This window comes from Sprattus sprattus (assembly GCF_963457725.1).
Source record: "Sprattus sprattus genome assembly, chromosome: 14".
Classification (NCBI taxonomy): Eukaryota; Metazoa; Chordata; class Actinopteri; order Clupeiformes; family Clupeidae; genus Sprattus; species Sprattus sprattus.
Window position 1 is genome coordinate 25,044,985 of NC_137912.1, and position 20,189 is coordinate 25,065,173.

Consider the following 20,189-nt stretch of genomic DNA (forward strand, 5'->3'; position numbering starts at 1 on the left):
TCAACAGACAAACCAATCATATGGAAGTTAGAAAACAAAATTATTAACATCCGGTGTTCAAAGCCGGAAGTAAATGTTGATCGATTTGTTTTGCCTAAAGTTAAATCCTCTGCTAGACCCATTTGTCTCTGTTTGTGATTAAAAAAAGGAATACATTAACATTATGGTTTGCGAAAAGTGTAAGTATTAATATACTTCGCCACACAAACATAAACACTTGATATAAAATGAGAATATTCGCTAGTTGACGCTTTGTACTAAATTTGAGAGATGAGTAACATACGCAGTTAGCATACAAGCTAGTTAATACGGTAATCATTGTATGTTATTTATCTCATCTTGCTAGCTAGTTATTCACCTACCAGCATATACATGTGGCAAATGGCACAAACTAGCTGCTTACGCAATGGCAACCGTTTGATATCTATTTTACGCGTTGGTCTCGTTGAGTGTGTTGCAAAGTTAAGTTAGCCAATTCGCTTACAAACAGTTGATCTCAGTATTTGGGTAGCTTGTTAACCCTGATGCCTTTGTGCCGTTTCGAAGGTGAAAAGAAACTTGGACGGATTATCACACCAGATACGTGGAAGGATGGTGCCAGAAACACAACAGGTAGGTAGGCCTATAGTAAGTCATGCTATTTGACACTCCTGGCTATGTTACTGGATACTGAAACAGTATAAACAGTCTAAAACCACGTACGGTTTTGTTGAATATCCTCATAATTTGGAGGTATGCGGCCAGCCTAGGTTGACTCAGGGAAAAGGACGTCCCTGCCATGCATAGTCCCATGAGATGTCTGCCATTTAACATGACTTATTGGGAATGACGCAAGCTCAGGTCTGATCACCCTCTAGCTGGCCACCTTGGCGAGGGTGTCTAGTGTCACCAAGGGAACACTACTGATGATGCGTCCCAAATTACAACCCTTGCTCCCTTGCATCCACCATTCATCACCAACACGACACTCTTATGTATGTGCGTGCACAAAGGAAATTTACATCTCATCCTGTGTTTCATAAACTAATAAAAAACCTGCCATCTGGTAAAATGATATGTGAACATATCTGGAGCACATATGAATCTAGCGTTATCACAAGTGCTAGAGACATTGAAGGAAGTTGGTAGTACTTGTGTCAAATGTAGCATGTCTATCCTCACAGCCTGGTTGACCCGGTGATCTACTGTGTAATTGGCATGGATGAATTGGCAGATTTATTAAGGGTAAAGTATTTCGAGAGTTTTAAATAGTTAGGTAAAGCGGTTATAGACTGTAGAGATGCTTAGGCATTATACCTCATGCAAAAACAGAAAAACAACATTCACTGTCGCTCACTGTTCACTGTTGGTATTGCAGAGAGTGGTGGAAGGAAACTGAATGAAAACAAAGCACTGACTTCCAAAAAGGCCAGGTATGACGTCTCATATCTAACCATCCGGGTCATAAGGATTTTAGTTTGCACATCACATTGCCAATGCACTCAACTTTCCCTTTTTTCTTGATAGATTTGATCCCTACGGAAAGGTCGGCTTTGCCACATGCAGAATATGCAAGAGTTCTGTCCATCAGTCAGGTTCTCACTACTGCCAGGGTTGTGCTTACAAGAAAGGTCAGTACGGAAGACTCCATCATTTTGTCCTTTGTTACAGCAGTCTAATTCAGTCGAGTTCATTGAAAAGTGGTCTGTGGCGACTGATATTGTTTATTTTTGTATGTTAACAGGAATATGTGCCATGTGTGGGAAGAAGGTGCTCGACACCAAAAACTACAGGCAGACATCTGTGTGACCTGATCAGACCTGCCTAGCTGGAGGCTCTCTCAGGATAGGGGGGAGGCGATGTTGGTGGTGATGTCAGTTTTTAATTCAAACTCCTCTACATAATTAGAGTTGGAGTTGTTAAACTCACCAGCATGAGCTCCTGTGCATCAAATGTGTGTATTACTCCTTGGACCTACTGGCAACAAAGTATCAGTGTCTGAATATTTTGAAGATGTTTCCTCACTAGATGAAGCAATACTTAGGCTTACACTGTTTTGACAAACACAGATGCCCCCTGTCAGTACAGTTAGAAGTGCTTTGTAAATATACAAGTAGCTTGATCACTTCTTTGCTTGTTGACATTTTATTTTTTTATTTTCTGAATTTATTATACACAAAGTATTGGCATTCAGTGCAGTTTACTATTCTGTGGTGTTGTAAAAGCACACTCATCAATATTTGTCTCTCTCTCACATCGAGAAATAGACATTGGTAGCACTCACATCTGACTTTTCCATCTCCCAGTATCATTGTTCAGAGACCACTACAGAGGCTTGGTGCTGATTCCAAGTAAAGGTCTAGGTGTTGACATTTAAATATCAGCGACAGCCTGAGGCAAAGTCCCTTGTCGTATAGTCACTATTACCAACCTGCATATCTCATCATGTATCTTATACAAGTCTCACAGCATGAACTCCTATGTGTGTGGAGTCAGTTATGGCAGTGCTGTTGTCTCTTGTCACCTGAACTGTTAACTTAATTTCAATATTTGCCTTTGAACTTTATATTTTTTTGCTTTGGTATATCAGTTTGTTGTGATTTTCAAAACTTCACAGTGTTTTAATTGAAATAAATCTGTATGAAGTAATACAATCTTTCTTACACACAATACATACACACAATAGAGTACATTTACTTATTTATTGACATTGTTTCAATACAACACACCATTTAAAATTGCAAAATTTGAACTGCAAATTACAGTTAGATAATACATTGTGGCTTATTGAGTATATGTAACATATTAGATCTAGTTTTAAGGCAAATGATCATCATAAAGGCCAAGCATATCCTTTCAATAGACGATTAAGATAAATGTGTAGCTATGTGTGTTAATTGTTGGTGAAGAATGGTTAGAGTTGGTTGAATCCAGTCTTGTAGCTATAGCCAGCCGACTCAATGCTATAACTGTGGGTAAAATGGGTACCATTCTCATTTGGGAGTACCAGATTAGGTAGGTATCTTACCCAATGAGCAGGCGCCGGGTGAATGTGGGTGCAATTGTGTATGAATTGTGATATTGACTTCACGAGGGCCACCAAGACACACTGGTGCTGTCCTTGTAACAGCAACAATATGTTGGTAATCTCACCCGATTGGACAGGGATCAACCATTCAACACAAGGGCAGATCAATTAAGTTGATAATCCACAAATCAGTCTCATTAAATATATCAGTCTCATAAAATATATTATACTATCAATTTGGAACTCTGATTAATAATTAAATTAATAACTACAACAAAGTTACCTTATTAATAGTATGGTTGAAGGTCATTGGAGTTCTGAATAGAAGAGGTTGACAACGTCCATTCTTGTGTAACATTAAATAAACCAGCGTATATAAATCAAAGTATTTATTACACAATGATAAAGAAATAACACACAATATGTAATCTAGCTAAATGTATCTAACTAATTAATTGAAGAAGTATGTATGTGTAAGGGAGAGGGAGTGTGTGTGTGAGCGAGCTTGTAAACTCGGTATTGCGCTTTTAGGAGCGCGCCTGAAAGAATGTGTGTGTGTCCCTTTGTCCTGACCACCGCAGGTCCGCGTGCATTTGTGTGCACGTTCGTGACTATGTGGTGTGAAAAAGGACGAGCCTTTATGCAGCGCCAAGTTCGATTATGAGCTTCGCGTGTGTGGCTATATGAAGGCCAATGTATTTGTAATCGTATGTGATTTAAGATGCCATGTTAGAAGAGGGAAATGGTTAGTAACGCATGCAAGTCCCGATGTATATGAGAAACAATCATAACGTTAACCCTTACATGGTGTGGCGAAGCCAACTACCAACTAACAATGAAAGTATATAACAGTTATGTTCGGTAAACAAAACAGATACAATACATGAACAATGGCATATGTAAACAGTCCTATGCTTAGCCAGGTTGTGAATAGCTAGCTGCCCAGTCGAAGTTACCAGTCCTTTGGAAAAGTGTTGTGCTGGCGTATCCGACGCTGACGAGGCAGAGAAGAGATGATGCTGTCCGGAGATGGAGAAAGTTGTCCTTACTGTGATGTCGTTGTTTCACTGCAGTTCAGTTCGGAGGAGTTGATCGCTCGGAATGTTGCAGTTTCCGCGAGGTCTCTGTTGTGCTTTGTTCCCGTTGCAGAGTTAGCTGCAGATCTAATTGTTAGCTGCTTTGCTAAATTTACTTTGTCTCAGTTAGCGGCCAGTGTTTAGCTAACGAGGGATCTTAGGCAATTGTTTTGCCGTGGACAAAGGTGAGAGCTTAGTCTGTTCTCTTCCGTTGTGAGAGAACAAAGGAAAGTTGTTTCTTCACCTTTGGAGGTGAGTGGAAGGAGACGTGAGCCTGGCCAAAGCCAGTGGAGAGAGAGTGCGCAAAGAGAATGAATGTATCGTTTCAACGCAGTTTATAGTGAGAAAGTGCGTCACGGTTTGTAACACCTTGGTTGCAGCCAATGCTGTCTTGCAGAATGCAGATTAGAAAGTTTAGGTGATAAGGGAATTGTGGGTAATGAAGTCTTTGGTTGGACTACCACCGACATCCCCCCTGTGGTCAGTTGATTGCACCGGATGTGTGATCCAGTGAGCACAACTGTGCATAGTCCATTTGTGGAAAGAGTTCATTGGTGAGACAGTCAAAGTTGTAACATCAGTACTGGGCATTTGTTGATACTATCTATTCTGGCTTAGCAGGTACAAGGTCATCAAGTTACAAAGACAAAATCAAAATAAACAGTAATGACAATGACATAGCATACAACAAATAAACCAGTGGATCGTCTACTCATCAGGGTTAGTGAGAATAGGAAAAGTTAGTGATGTCAACTTGTTAGGCTGAGATGCAGAGATAGTGGCACCTGATACAATGATAAAACCATTTCTTGAGAATCCAAGAGTGTGTTTGGTGAATCACTCAATAGATTGGATGACAATACTGACTAGTAGATGACTAGTGACTGACTAGTCTTGGCAGCCTTTGCTGTTTTTGTCCTTCAGGCATGTTCTGCTGCGGAAGGGTGTCATCTTGATCTCAAAATCTTAAAGCTCAAATGGCTGTATCAAGGTTTTGTGTGGCAGTATGGTAATGTCCTAAACTTGTGTTTGATGTGGACAGGTGCATTACTAGCTTTGTCTGCGATGTATGAAGCTAGTGTGCTACTGCAGTAGTTTTAATGAAACTAGTTCAGAATCATGGAAGTTGCTGCTGTTGCTAACAAATCCAAGTTTGGCCTTTACAACTACAAGAAAAGTGAGATCCCTGAGCAAGCAGTTGTCTTACTGTCAGAGTAGTGGGCTTGTGTTGCTTGGCTCAACAGACAGTTAGTGGCGAACTCTGGAGTTCATGCGCTTGGAGTGTCGTCTGACTCGTGGCTCAGGGCTGTAACGCTCGGGGTAACCATAGTCAGAGGGACAGTCAGAGGCACTATCACTGTCTGTGGCCTTGCGGCCATGGTCTGAGTGTCGGTCAGTGTACCGGTAGTCATCGTCCGTCGAATCTAGGGGCAGGTCATGTTTCTGGGCCATGATTTCGGAATATGGCCTTCTGCTGCTTCTAGGGGATGTATTTCCATTACGACGCTGATGATGGACATGGCGGTTACGCTCAGTGTCCCTATGTGGCCGTTTGTCACCCCCCTTTGATCTGTAGTGAGGGTGAACTTGTGAGGCCGTGAATTTGGTCGACGCTTTGTTATCTGAGCAGGTAGGCTCAGTTGTTTTCCCCCTTTCTTTGGAATTGACAACAGTTTCCCAAGCCATCTGTGTCATCTTCCTGATCTCATTCATTGAGGGGTTACCTTCATGCGTCATTAGGGAAACGTGAGTGCGCACACATGGGTGCAGGTTGCGCAAGAACAGAGACTTGAAGGTGGAACTCTCTTCTAAGCCTGGTGCATTCTTGCCCTGGAAGTATGCATGTCTCAAACGTTTATAAAAATCCCTAGGGTGTTCTCGACGGGTGTGTTTGACTTGGGAGGCAGCAACCAATGATGCAATCTCGTCAACAGGAGAAGAGTATTCTTCTTTTAAAGTATGACAGAGCTCGGCGTAATCATTTCTGATACGGGGAGGTTGTGCCTGAATAAACTTGTGGACTGCTTTAGAGCTGGTTTTCCACATGAGTTTAATTTTCTCCCTTTGGTTTGCATTGGGTAGGTCAGTCATGTTATTGTCTAGTTCCCTAAAGTAATCGTCAATGTGTTGATCACGGTGGTCTGGGTCAAACATTTTAATGTCCTTAGCTATGAGCTCAAGCGCTTCTAGACGGGGACTCTGTAGGGTCTTTTCTGAAGAAGGCGAGACTAATCTAGCATGGGAACGGACATGTCTATCACATTCTAATGTGCTTCTCTCTGGGTGAGAGGCAGATGCTGGACAGCGGTACTCACTCTCGTGGATGTATGGAGAGGAGGCTGAACAGTCTGTACATGACCTAGTCCTGCCTTCGGAGGGAAGGGCACGGAAGAAAGTGTTATTTAACAGAGGCTGAGAAGAAGGATGGGCAGTATATCTACTGGGGAATAAACTACCTGTTTCTTCTGTATCTGTTAGGGGCAAATGGGAAGTCAGGCTGTTAACTCGGTCTCTCAGTGGAGGTTGAGGAGCTGACTTCATTCCCAAGGACTGATGGTCAGTTGGGAAGTGTTCCCATCTGAATGAAGGAGGGGTAGACCTTTCACCAAGGGAGGAGTGTGAATCAGAGTAACCAGACTCACATCGGCTGAACGACTGTGGTGGGGCAGGGTGTTCTGACCTAACCTTCAGTAGCTCCTCCTTGTGCGAACAGAGTTCTAACTCTGTTGAGTGTAGGTCTCCTAGGTAGCGCATAGCTTTCTTGTTAGCTGTCTGTACCTCTTGGAGGAGACTAGCATTCTGCGCTTCTAATGCTGCATTGCACTGAAAGGCAAGGCTGGTTTGCCTGTGAAAGTTCAGTAGCAAGCATATTAACAATGGGTCTTTGGATGCAGTCTGCGCATCATACCTGTTATTTAGTAGAGAGTCTATCTCCTTCCTGCATTCACTGAAACTCAAACTGTTAATGAGTTCAGGGTAACCAGGTTTTAGGCTTTGTGCTACGGAAGAGATAAACTGATCTACACAGGGGTTATCCATTGTTATGTTTAGCTAGAGGGGTAAGCTAAAGTAATGTAAAATAGGGTAGGTTATGAAATGACTTAGGCACTTGGCTATGGTGTTGCAGTGGCAGACACCTTGTAGTGTAACTTGGGCAGTACACTAGCCTAACCTAGAAGTGTAGTTACCTACGCTATGAGGAGTAGCTTCCTGTGAATGAGGTGTAGTTACAGCACCATCTAGTGGGTCTAGTGGGCATAAAGTTTGGGCACACTAACTGAGATGCAGGGCAGTTACAGTTAGGGTCAGTCACAGTTACCTAAATTCAAGCTGGAACACGTGGTGGTAACAGCTAGGTACACAAGTGTTTCACAGGGCCGGTAGCTCGCTGTGGCTCTCTCTCAGTCTCTATTCCGATTACTGGCTGGAATGCGTGGCAGTAACAGTCAGGTACAAGCTCTCTTTCACAGGGCTGGTGGCACGCTGTGAATTAATTAAAAATAAGGGAGACAGTTTGATTAAGCACAGTTACAGCTGACAGCTTGACAATGTTGCATTGAATACGTGGTATTCAAATGCTGGACAGAAATTCACAATTCCTACAGAGTAGGTTTAACCTGAATGGCTAGCAGCAATAGCAAGTTCTAAGATTTCCAAGGTTTGGAAAAAGTGATAATTCACTAATAAAATATCAAATAGCTTGTAAGCTCAATTTGATATATATAAAGCTTTGCACTTATTTGTAAGTACAGCTAGGGCTTAGTCCTATGACAGACTAGTGGCGGTGAGTGTTACGACTTTTAGACTAGTCTAACACTAGAATATCAAATTCTGAATTTGGCCTGAAATTAAGCGGTCATTAATATTACACAAATAATGAATGATTGCCAACAGTACTATCCTCACGCAGGGGCGCCATATTATGTGGGTAAAATGGGTACCATTCTCATTTGGGAGTACCAGATTAGGTAGGTATCTTACCCAATGAGCAGGCGCCGGGTGAATGTGGGTGCAATTGTGTATGAATTGTGATATTGACTTCACGAGGGCCACCAAGACACACTGGTGCTGTCCTTGTAACAGCAACAATATGTTGGTAATCTCACCCGATTGGACAGGGATCAACCATTCAACACAAGGGCAGATCAATTAAGTTGATAATCCACAAATCAGTCTCATTAAATATATCAGTCTCATAAAATATATTATACTATCAATTTGGAACTCTGATTAATAATTAAATTAATAACTACAACAAAGTTACCTTATTAATAGTATGGTTGAAGGTCATTGGAGTTCTGAATAGAAGAGGTTGACAACGTCCATTCTTGTGTAACATTAAATAAACCAGCGTATATAAATCAAAGTATTTATTACACAATGATAAAGAAATAACACACAATATGTAATCTAGCTAAATGTATCTAACTAATTAATTGAAGAAGTATGTATGTGTAAGGGAGAGGGAGTGTGTGTGTGAGCGAGCTTGTAAACTCGGTATTGCGCTTTTAGGAGCGCGCCTGAAAGAATGTGTGTGTGTCCCTTTGTCCTGACCACCGCAGGTCCGCGTGCATTTGTGTGCACGTTCGTGACTATGTGGTGTGAAAAAGGACGAGCCTTTATGCAGCGCCAAGTTCGATTATGAGCTTCGCGTGTGTGGCTATATGAAGGCCAATGTATTTGTAATCGTATGTGATTTAAGATGCCATGTTAGAAGAGGGAAATGGTTAGTAACGCATGCAAGTCCCGATGTATATGAGAAACAATCATAACGTTAACCCTTACATGGTGTGGCGAAGCCAACTACCAACTAACAATGAAAGTATATAACAGTTATGTTCGGTAAACAAAACAGATACAATACATGAACAATGGCATATGTAAACAGTCCTATGCTTAGCCAGGTTGTGAATAGCTAGCTGCCCAGTCGAAGTTACCAGTCCTTTGGAAAAGTGTTGTGCTGGCGTATCCGACGCTGACGAGGCAGAGAAGAGATGATGCTGTCCGGAGATGGAGAAAGTTGTCCTTACTGTGATGTCGTTGTTTCACTGCAGTTCAGTTCGGAGGAGTTGATCGCTCGGAATGTTGCAGTTTCCGCGAGGTCTCTGTTGTGCTTTGTTCCCGTTGCAGAGTTAGCTGCAGATCTAATTGTTAGCTGCTTTGCTAAATTTACTTTGTCTCAGTTAGCGGCCAGTGTTTAGCTAACGAGGGATCTTAGGCAATTGTTTTGCCGTGGACAAAGGTGAGAGCTTAGTCTGTTCTCTTCCGTTGTGAGAGAACAAAGGAAAGTTGTTTCTTCACCTTTGGAGGTGAGTGGAAGGAGACGTGAGCCTGGCCAAAGCCAGTGGAGAGAGAGTGCGCAAAGAGAATGAATGTATCGTTTCAACGCAGTTTATAGTGAGAAAGTGCGTCACGGTTTGTAACACCTTGGTTGCAGCCAATGCTGTCTTGCAGAATGCAGATTAGAAAGTTTAGGTGATAAGGGAATTGTGGGTAATGAAGTCTTTGGTTGGACTACCACCGACATAACCATTCACAGAAGTGGAAAATAATTCTTGTAATTATTAATATTGAAAAGGTACAAAACGGAAAAAAGACGCCTTAGCAACACCTACTTCTGTGGACCGCCATTTTCACACACCTCATGATGTCAAATTGAGCTTCCAAACCAAAAATGTTTGTTATACAAATAACATTATTCTCCATTGGGCATATTGTACATTGTACAATATAGATAGATAATTCATGTGTGCAGTTATCCAGGTACATTTCAGAAGGCACTACTTGTGTGGACTAAACTTGTACAGCCTATAAGAACTGATGGTTCATGTACAGCAACAAGTAGAATAATTCATATTTTCTGCGTGGTGCAAGTACACACACACACTACCATGTATTAGCAAGCCCTGCATGTTTTACAAAATACAATAGTAGCAATACAAATTCACCAACCAGATGTCTATCACATACATTGGAGAAAACTACATATCTATTACTTTAATGGTATTGACTGATGGGAACTGGGCAAATTAAACCTAAAGTTATTGTTAACAAACCACAACATTACATAGGGAAAAACAGCTAAAGAGGCTTTTAGGCTTTGTATGAGTGAAATCCTCCTGGTATGTACACATTTGGTTTGGCTTGGTTTCATTTATACTTAGGAATACTACAGGTTTTAAATATGTGCATTGTGCAAGACCCTGAGTTTTCAGGAAGACTCTCTTAGCACCAAGATAGAGTGTGGGTTGGGGAGTGTGTTGTATAACAGATTTAAGACCGCTGTGCCATAACTACTAGTGCATAACATTTCCCCTCACAAATGTTTTGTCGCCATCATAACGGGAAAGGCAAAAATCTTTCATGAGTATAGAAACTGACCTTTAAATGGTCAAGACCCTTTATATCTGAATAAGAAACTGCTGGTACTTGTGTGTGTGTGTGTGTGTTTGTTGTACTTATGTTTTCAGTTTTAGGCATTCTTTGTCAAAGCCAAGAACTCCTCACGTGTCTTGGGGTCTTCACGGAACGACCCCAGCATGGCACTGGTCACTGTGCGGCTGTTCATCTTCTGCACTCCCCTCATGACCATGCACATGTGCCTGGAACAGAAGGCAAATACACACTTAAACCTCAGTCATGTACACAACAGCACACAAGCCTACATTTCTCAGCCAACACTCACGTTGCCTCGATGACCACTGCTACACCGGCTGGCTGCAGGGCCTCGGAGATTGCCATTGCGATTTGTTTGGTCAGGCGTTCCTGAACTGTGGAGGACAGATCGCGTTATCATCCAATGCTGATGTCTGAATAGAGGTATGAAGTCTCAGAAGTCAGTGATATACACACTTAACAGATGCTAATGCTAGTAGGAAACTTACCTTGAAGTCTGCGGCTGTAGATCTCAACAATCCTGTACAGAGATCACATCATTAAAAAAGGAAACCAAACAATTCTGTATCACCTACTGTAGTTGAATGAAAAGAGACATTGTTCACATGAATATTATAATATCTGAATCCTTGAAGAGGACTATATGGAAGTGCACAACTGCAGGCCTAATCATTAATCCCGCAGTCAACAGTATGGATCTGAAGGCATTACCCTCTATGCCAAATACCTCTTGTATTGCACTTGATATAGACCTGATCAATGATTCACATTCATTATTTTCTCTGGCTTGTTGAGCAAGAACCTGCCCTTTACTACAAACCCCAAAAGTTTACTGCATGTCATCCTTTTAAGGGAAGCTACATAATCTTAATTAATCATTTGCTTGATCAGATGGTCAAAAGTAAAGGTAATCTCCTGTGTATTCATGTACATCATTTACAATCATTTGCAAAAGCAATGTTGAGTCAAGCAGAGCAAATGGAGGTGGAGTATGGAGTGTTGTAGAGCACAGGTCAGACAATATATTGCGTAAAAAAAAGCACATTTAAGTAAGTATAGATTGAGGTGAGTTTGAAATGTAATGACAGACAAGTTCCTGATGCTGAGGGGGAGGCCGTTTCCCATCCTCAGGCAAACTCACACTTGACCTTTGACCCAATGTATGGAACACATTATAGGAGTAATTTTTTTTTTTTATGTGAATATAACCGAGACTGAGCAGATGCAGAGTAGGTCAGTAATATAGAAATTGAACAACCCATCTTTACAATTAAAAATACAGATTATAGATACTTTTACAAGATCTTGGATCCTAAACTGCACTGGGAACTAATGGAGAAATAATTGCTGTAATGTAGAAGGTAAGGGACCCCAATAATTAATGAAAATACAGCACAAGGTTAGAACATTGTGCAGGGTGGTTGGAGTAATCTCAGAGGTAGAACTATGCTGCGTAAAACTAAAAGAGTCAGAGATGTACCACGCTTACAAACATGCAGATATCTCAGATTTGTGATATATCAACAGTGTTCACTCTTTTGTGAGAACAATGATATGCCAGTGGCAGTGCAAAGCAGAAAAAATATGTGCATACAAACATACATATAACTGTATTTACGTACAGTATATGTATATATGGTGTATTGTAGAGAGAGGGTGAATATATATATGCCAATTTACCTTGCAAGCTTGCTGAGGCCAACCACCTTCTTGTTGGGCAGATATCCAATGTGTACCTAGAGGTCAGATCAAATCAAAGTTCAGTCTCACACTCAGTCTGTCTGATCTGCTTCCATAAACATCATAGAGAACCCATTCACCCTATTACTATCTCCTCTGGTGCCTTTCACCTGCTCAATACAAAGCCTTCATTTGAAATGACTAGTGCACTTATCTCTACTACTGCTGGTATTTTTAAATGTGTGTGTGTAATTGACATAAACAATATTCTTGAAAATGTATTGTTCAAATTATAGAATCATTACATTATTTACTCATGCATCATCTGGAATGATCTAAATCTGGCTCTACAGAACAGATCTTACCTTTCCGAAGAAGGGCACCAAGTGATGCTCACAGAGAGAAAACACGTCAATGTCTTTCACTATCACCAGCTCTTCATGGTCCTCATCAAAAATGGCATCATTCAGAATATCTATGTGATAAAAGGAATATTTGGAGGAAAAATGTAATTAACAAATACTGCTAATAAAACTAAAATGACACAAAATTGCTCTGTAATAATACAACTGAACGTTTCTCATTCCAATTTTTATGAGGGGGAAATTCTGACATAAATATAATGTTGACAGGGTGTATGTGAGCCCTTTCATCCCTTTTTCATATATGTAAACCAAAGACCCAACCAAGGACATTTGAAGTGTAATGTATCAGGTCAAGAGTGCGAGAGAGAGACAGAGAGCTGTGGCCTCTGGAAATGTTATATAGAATGACAAGAATGATGTGTAAATCACAGAAACAAAGAACATACTATTCCCCGTCATTTCGGAGCTGTTGCACGCACACAGGAGAGTTACAACATAAGCTACTTGCGGGAGTTGGCATTTGATAAATATCAAATAAACTATTTTGTGCGGATTTTTTTGTAAAAAAAAACGGGTCAGACCTTGTCGAAAAGTTTTTTTTAAAGAAATGGCTCAATAAAACACTTTTGTAGGCTACAACGTAGGTAACCTTACCGTAGACAGTTTCGTGGTATCCCTTGGTCAAGAACTGCATGGCTTTTGCGGCACGAAGTGGAGTACGTAAAAGACCCTGGCGGTCGGTGTTCTCCCCCAGTCCCTGGAGGATGGTCGTGTACGCTGCTTCCAAGAGGGGCAATCGAGACTCGTCCTCCGCCTCTTTGCGGGAGGTCTCATTAACGCGCTGGACAACCGCTTTCTTGGTCTCAATAGACAACTCCGCGAATCCGTTCCTGCATTTGAACTCTGACACTATCTCGTCGTTACACAAGCTGTTCATCTCTTTAACTTTCTGATAATCCATTTCTAACAAGAACAGCTAAATTATGCGAGGTTTTTTTCCAAATTATTATGCTAACCTTTTTAAAACAAGATTTGAAAGATTAAGCTTGTATTTATAAAATATCCTAAGATCTGATGCTTTCCCGGTCAAAATAGCACTCGATACTGTGAAGCTCGATAGTAATTGTACCCAGGTACAGCAAGCAATAGATTTACTTCAGTGGTCATCCAAGGGGCTGTATTTAAAGGGCTTCATTTGCATACTGTAGCGAAACGTGTCACGTTACCCACGTCAAATCCACTTGTGGTATGACTACGCAATCTGATAAACGTCTCATCACATGGCCCATGGATCGCTGGAGAATGCGATGCTAATTCAGGTGTTCGTAATCAATCAACGGGATAACTTCAGCACAGACACAGAACACAGAAACTATACACACATTTAGAAATACGTTTGCATTACAGCTTCACCGCTTTTTCCTTGAAAAGGTCTGCACAATTAGGAGCAATGCTTAGGGTCACTGCCCTGCTACAGGATGAAATTGACTCCAGTCAAGTGCTATCCACAGGGTATGGCATGGTAATTGAGTTTTGATCAAATGGAACCTTCCTTGTGAAAGATTCCAATTAGCCTACTTTGTACAAATAACATAGCCTACTTTACCAGCACCAAGCACATCTAGACCATTGTAGGCCTATTTACTCTACCATGCCTGAGAGATAGTGTCAAGCACTTATCCAGCAACTTTTTTTATTTGTTCTAGGCTACACCTCACAAATGTATTCTCTGTGAAACAACCATTTCAAATGTGTCTGTGTATAACATTTACTTAACATAACACAACAACCAGTGAGTCTGTTTCATTATGTGATATGCCATGGAGGCTACTTGTCTTGTAGCCTACACCCCTTTTCGATAAACTCGATAACCAGGCACACTTAGTAGTAGGCCTACACAGGTTTCCTGTAATAATATTGTGTTCATTGCACATGTGTCTTAAAACCTCATGTGCACACATACTGGGTTTAATAGAAAATACAAGAACACACCAACTGATTGCTCTCCTACCTATATAAAATGAATTGATTGTCAAAAATCAGCAAATCAGCAATAAGGAATTCTATTCCAAAACAGGCCATATAGTATACCCCCAGTCCGGACTATACCTGGGGTTAAAGGGGCCCCGGGCAATAAATTGGCCTAGGCCAATTCATACCCCTCAGGCCAGATTATACCCCCATGATATCAGTAGTGTTGAGTGATATACACAAGAATTACGTTAACTTCTAAGACTAGCAAGCCCTTGCTACAATATAAATGTTCCAAGTTAAACACTGATAACAACATCAGAACATCCACAAAGATCAAAGAACACTTTTTTGTAGTGTTACACATTAAAATAAAAGTACGTACCCAAAACATAACGCAATTGTAACATAATATAATAAAAGCCATAACGTCCTGAAACTAGGACGTTATGACTATGACTCGATGTCGCAACTCAACAGATTCGCTGTGGCCCTGATCTCTGCGTCAGTACCCCTGGGGTATACTCTGGCTCACTGGGTGTTGTGTTATATTATGTAAATGTTATACACAGGTTATTATCAGGATTAGGAGGCCTGGAGGGGTATAGTATGGCCTAGGCCAGTGGTTCTCAAACTGTGGCTTCATTTTGGTGGTACTCAGACAGTTTTCCCATTTTTTATGACTAGGATATTAATCATTAAATATATATATAAAAATTATTTAAACAACTAGATCCCTATAATTTGTTATTTAACTGAGACATGCTCATTCCCCTGATCAGGCATTACAGTGAGGTAATAACACTTAGTTCCTATCGCGCGCAGGCTAACGAAGGTCAATAATAGCTACAATGGTGGTACTTTGAAAGCCAACTATTTTGGTGGTACTCACGGTGAAACGTTTGAGAACCAGTGGCCTAGGCTATTTTACACCCCAGGGTATAGTTTGGCGTAGGAAAGTTTATTACCTTGGTAAACCTTGGCCTGGGCCAAAGTATACCTAGGTTTAATCTGGGCGGGGGTTAATTTGGCCTGTTACACCGGAACACGGAACTAGATAGGGCATATTCTGGATGGCTAGTGGGAAAGACACAGGTGTTTATCTGTCCTTTGCATGACCATATGCTATCAAAATTAAATTTAGGATGGTAAACTAGTTGCCCCATAAAACCATACCTCAAAAAGTGTAAAATGGTTGCATAGTGTTACTTTAAGAATAGATACATAGAGAGTGCATATTTATGTTAAACGTGTGCATTGCTGCAGAGGAGACTGAGTAATGTAATTTATTGTAATGACAGAGATGTCTCTATTCATTGATGTATGTGTGTTGAATAGTTTGTTCAACACAATTTTGTCACTATGTCCTGTACACTTCTTTCATTACCAAGCCTGATCCATGAGGTTACCATTAGTGATCCCATACTACTGCGGAGCAAACACACACATTTTCATGTGTAGAGGTAAAATTACGCCCTAAAGCCTTCATAAAATGTAAGTATTATCTTATCTCAAATTAGCTGTGCTTTTGAGACACAAAGGATGAAAAGGTTATGGTATTTAGCGAACGCTTTTGTCCCCCAAAAAAACAACCAAAGCATTATGCAAAATGCGTATAAGAACCCTATCTATCAGATCATAGAAGAATTAACTTTAATAATATAAAGATTGTAACAAATACATTAGAATGACTGATGAATTCTAAAGAGGTGAGTTTTGAAACATTTTGTGATGCCCTTTGAATGGCTGTCACTAGATTGAAAGGCACTAGTTAGGTTATTCCACCACTGAGATACCGCTAATGAAAGCCATCTCTTGCTGTGGAGAGAAGACAGACAACAAATGTACTTCTGAGGAACAAAATGCTCGAGTGCTTCGTAGATCTCGATAAGGTACATTGGACACAATGAAGGAAGAACAAAAACTCATTTTGAAGGTTTTTTTTTTTTTCCACCACCACCCCCCCTCTTCGAGGACTTTATTTTAAATAAAGCACTTTTTTTTTCAATGCAATACAATATAATCAGGATTAACATTCACTTCATATTTACATGTTGTCCTACCGTAACCATTTTTAGTGTGACCCTGAATCCCTATAGCACCACATTTAAAGTGTAACATTGAACGAGACGCAACAAGGTGACAGAGGGACAATAGGTAAGACGGAGAGGCACACAAACAGGCAGGTTGGCAGGGAGTGAGACAGAGCAGACGAGTCAGGACTGGACACTGGCTTATGGTTATGTTTTTGTTTAATTTAGAAATTATAGAAATGGTAACCAGGTATTTTTAAAATGATTTTGAAGGTTAAAGGCACAGTGTGTAGTTTTAAGTGGCCTCTAGTGGTGAGGTTGCTGAATTGCAACCAGCTGAATACCCGTCCCTTTACCAGTGTGGGCAAGCACCTATGGTGGTCATCCAATGACATAAAAATGCCAAAGCCCTGTCTAGAGCCACTGATTTGGTTTGTTCCTTCTGGGCTACTGTAGCAACATGGGGGCGCAATAAGGTGAACTCTGTGGAAGAGGACCTGTTTCCCGAGCTCTGTTGAAATTTCTGCACTTGGAAAAGTCCTGTTCATAACAATTGGCTTTATTGTTTATTATCAGGACCAAGACTAGTCAATTTCTGAGATTTGTTTCAGCATGCTATGTGTTCCTCATGTATGTCCCATTTGTACTGCGTATTGTGTTTGCCTTTGTGAGTCTTGTGTTGCGTGTCTAAGTTAACACGACTGTGCTGCCCCCGCTTTAATAGCTGAAACACGATTACTTTTGCATTTTCTTGTGGAAATACATCTCTAGTTGAATCTATTCTTTGCATTGGCCTGTTTCGGATATGGCCTTTTTCTTTGAAACTCTTCACTGTGGAAGACAAGACTAGTGTTTTCTGGGTACCATTTAATAAAGCTGCCAGCTGGGGACCTGTGAGGCATCTGGCTCTTTGTTAGAGTTGTAGGTTCTCTGGCTAGAGCTGGGTTATATTGTTCTGTTGATTTGATGCATAAAAACTGTATATCTTCAGTTTCTTGACAATATTTTGCATGGAATAGTCTTAATTTATTAGGACATTGACTGCTAAGCGTCTGAATGTGAAGTATGTGTTAAATAATAAAAATGTGCAAAACGTCCAAGGTCTATTGGCGTGGTAACCGTGGGGACCTTGGCCTGAAATCAATGCTGTGATTTTGCTTCATGGAGGTTTTTGAATTACTTCCCCTGTATTTCATAAATGTAACAAACTATGTGTCTTATGTGGCCTAAGACTCTTGCATCAGGGCATTGCACCATTTGTTATGCTGCACTGAATTCTGGGTTCCCCTTGGGCTCCTGGCACAAAGATATCAAAAGCTTTCATGGTCCATGTTGGATTTACCTTCTAATCCTTGGTATTTATTCAACTCCATATATAAGTATAACCAAAAATAGTAAAATCTAAACTAGAAAAAACAGGCGCATGCTCTGATGGAGACAGCAGTGTGTGGTGTGCTGTGTCCATATGACATTTTCATGTAGCAGAGTGGATGTGGACCTGGTGTTTCTGTCTCCCCATATCAGTGCTGATCTGTGATGCTGCAGCAGGAATCATCAGGTACTCTCGTCATCACTGAGTGGGGAGACGTGGTCTATCATTCAGCATGCTCATTGTATCACATAAGCCAATCAGATAACCTTTGTTACCATGGAGATGGGCAACCAGCACACACTCCCCTAAGGGACAACTCAGTTCTGTTGCTAAACCTCAGTTGATTGTTGCTGATTGAGAAGTGCGTGCGTGTGGGTTGGGGGGTGTGAGGGGAGCTTGGTGGCTGTGAGTGTGTGTGGGTTTCTTGCCGGGGGCATAGTACAACTCTGGTTCTGCTAGTGTGAGTCAAAGCTCCAGTGCTGTGACGCAGGCACAAACAACAGCACTGGACTTTACCGAGCTTACATCATGTCCTTCTGCACCTGGCATCTTGGTGCCCTACAGCACAGACCCTTAACATCACGTACAACAGACCTGGACGTATTTATAGCTCTCCTGCCATAACCTTATCACCACTCCCCTGTATCCTCCTACCTGACTGAATGGTATAAATGCCAACACCTGCATACAGACAGGTAGGCCATTCTCTGAGCAACACGCAGGGTGTCTCCACGCTGAGATAAACTTCAAAAATCCTGACTACGTCTTATGGTCCATTCTTCAAGTTTAGATTCGATTCTAAAATGTATCACATTAAAACATATTTTCATGAAAATATTGAGTTTCTTAAAGGTAAAAATGACTTTAGTGAGCACCTAGGTCCACCCAATGACATGGAGGTTGTTGGGAAACTGAACAAGCAGTCTTCTGTCCTACTTCTAAGATGGGACCAACAAGGACATATCAAATCGGAGTAAAGAATGTTCCGCCTGCACGGGACTCTGTACGTGAGTCGTGTGACCAGCAGAACGAAAGCTATAAGAATCTGAGCATGGAGACTGGAGCATAGGTAGAAAAGTTAATGCACGTATGAATGGCTGGGGTATGAATACAAATGTCACACACACATTGAAAAAGCTTCTTCAGCTAATTTAAAATTGCATAGAGACACAGGGGTTTGTACCTTGCCTTTTTCATTTGGTTATTGTAAATGGCTTTTTGTAGCAATGATTAATTTACTTCAGTGAACGTATGTTTTAATTATGAGAGTAGAATATTCACTGGTAGGAAATGGATCTAATCCTATTTATTTGAGCCTGTACTACCTCTTGGTGAAATATAAAACCATTGCTCTTACAGTAACAATTTAATCTATATTCCTGTGTTGTAATACTAAACTGGTTCCCCTAGATGGCAGTATAGCAAACTAGTATTATCAGTGTATTTCATCTCAGAAATGTCTCCACGTTAGTAGCTGTGTTAAAACATCAGCATTTTATATCAGGAATGACATAGGCCTACTTATGTTGTCACTTTTGTCATGAAATCAACAACTGAGCAGTATTCAGATGTATAGTTTGGCATAACTGCCACTTATTTCCTCACTGTGGTCAACTTGCTGACAAGCATCCTCATGAACAAATTTGACCTGCCACTGAACACACTGTAAAAAAGACCAGGGGGATTATAAGTACTCAGCAAAATAAACATGTGTCTGCTGGGGGTTCATGAGCCCATGGCTGGTGCCTGAGCTCGTGAGGGTTAAGAACCCAACAATGAGCCTTTGTCACACAACACACTTAAGTCACATGACCAAGTGTCAGACAAGGCACATGAAACAAAGTGAGTCTTGAAGGCTCACGTGTCGCCCAGGCACAGTTTGCTGTGGCTATTCCCTCTCAAGAGGATGTGGGAGCTGTGTATCAAAGTCATCTCTTATTCACACAATACGAATTAAACTTAGGGAAGGCGGAGGAGATAAATGATCAGAAATACTACTGGTAAAGTGGGAGGAGAGGCTGGAAATGAATGTATTCTAAACTGGCACTGCAGAATAGAGTTGAGGTTGGACAGCTCCATACACACACGCTCAAAACAGAGGAGAGCCCTACACACACAAGCAGCTCATGGTTGAACAAGTAATATGACAGAAAATATGATAATTGTCGGTCAGTCCCAGTGTGACTTCAAAACTGACAGGTAGGATATTTCCACAAGATTTTATAATGGTTACACAGGGAGGTAAAGATTATAATTTCACTCAGGGTTGTTCTTGATTTTGGTACAAAA

The 20,189-nt window shown here is 41.0% G+C and overlaps 2 protein-coding genes across 2 annotated transcripts; one reads left to right on the plus strand and one right to left on the minus strand.

Moving 5' to 3' along the window:
* The first annotated feature begins 62 nt into the window (after positions 1–62).
* Positions 63–2,604, plus strand: cript (cysteine-rich PDZ-binding protein). Its single transcript, XM_080851288.1, has 5 exons — positions 63–179; positions 547–612; positions 1,358–1,412; positions 1,507–1,610; positions 1,724–2,604. Exons 1-5 carry the CDS (start codon positions 164–166, stop codon positions 1,786–1,788), a joined length of 306 nt encoding a protein of 101 aa, XP_080707414.1. The 5' UTR covers positions 63–163; the 3' UTR covers positions 1,789–2,604.
* A 7,951-nt stretch (positions 2,605–10,555) lies between these two features.
* gch2 (GTP cyclohydrolase 2) lies at positions 10,556–13,485 on the minus strand (the record flags this gene model as incomplete). The annotated part of the gene is made up of 6 exons (XM_080851474.1): positions 10,556–10,685; positions 10,769–10,853; positions 10,968–10,999; positions 12,160–12,215; positions 12,525–12,634; positions 13,179–13,485. 6 exons carry the CDS (start codon positions 13,483–13,485, stop codon positions 10,556–10,558), a joined length of 720 nt encoding a protein of 239 aa, XP_080707600.1.
* Positions 13,486–20,189: the final 6,704 nt, after the last annotated feature.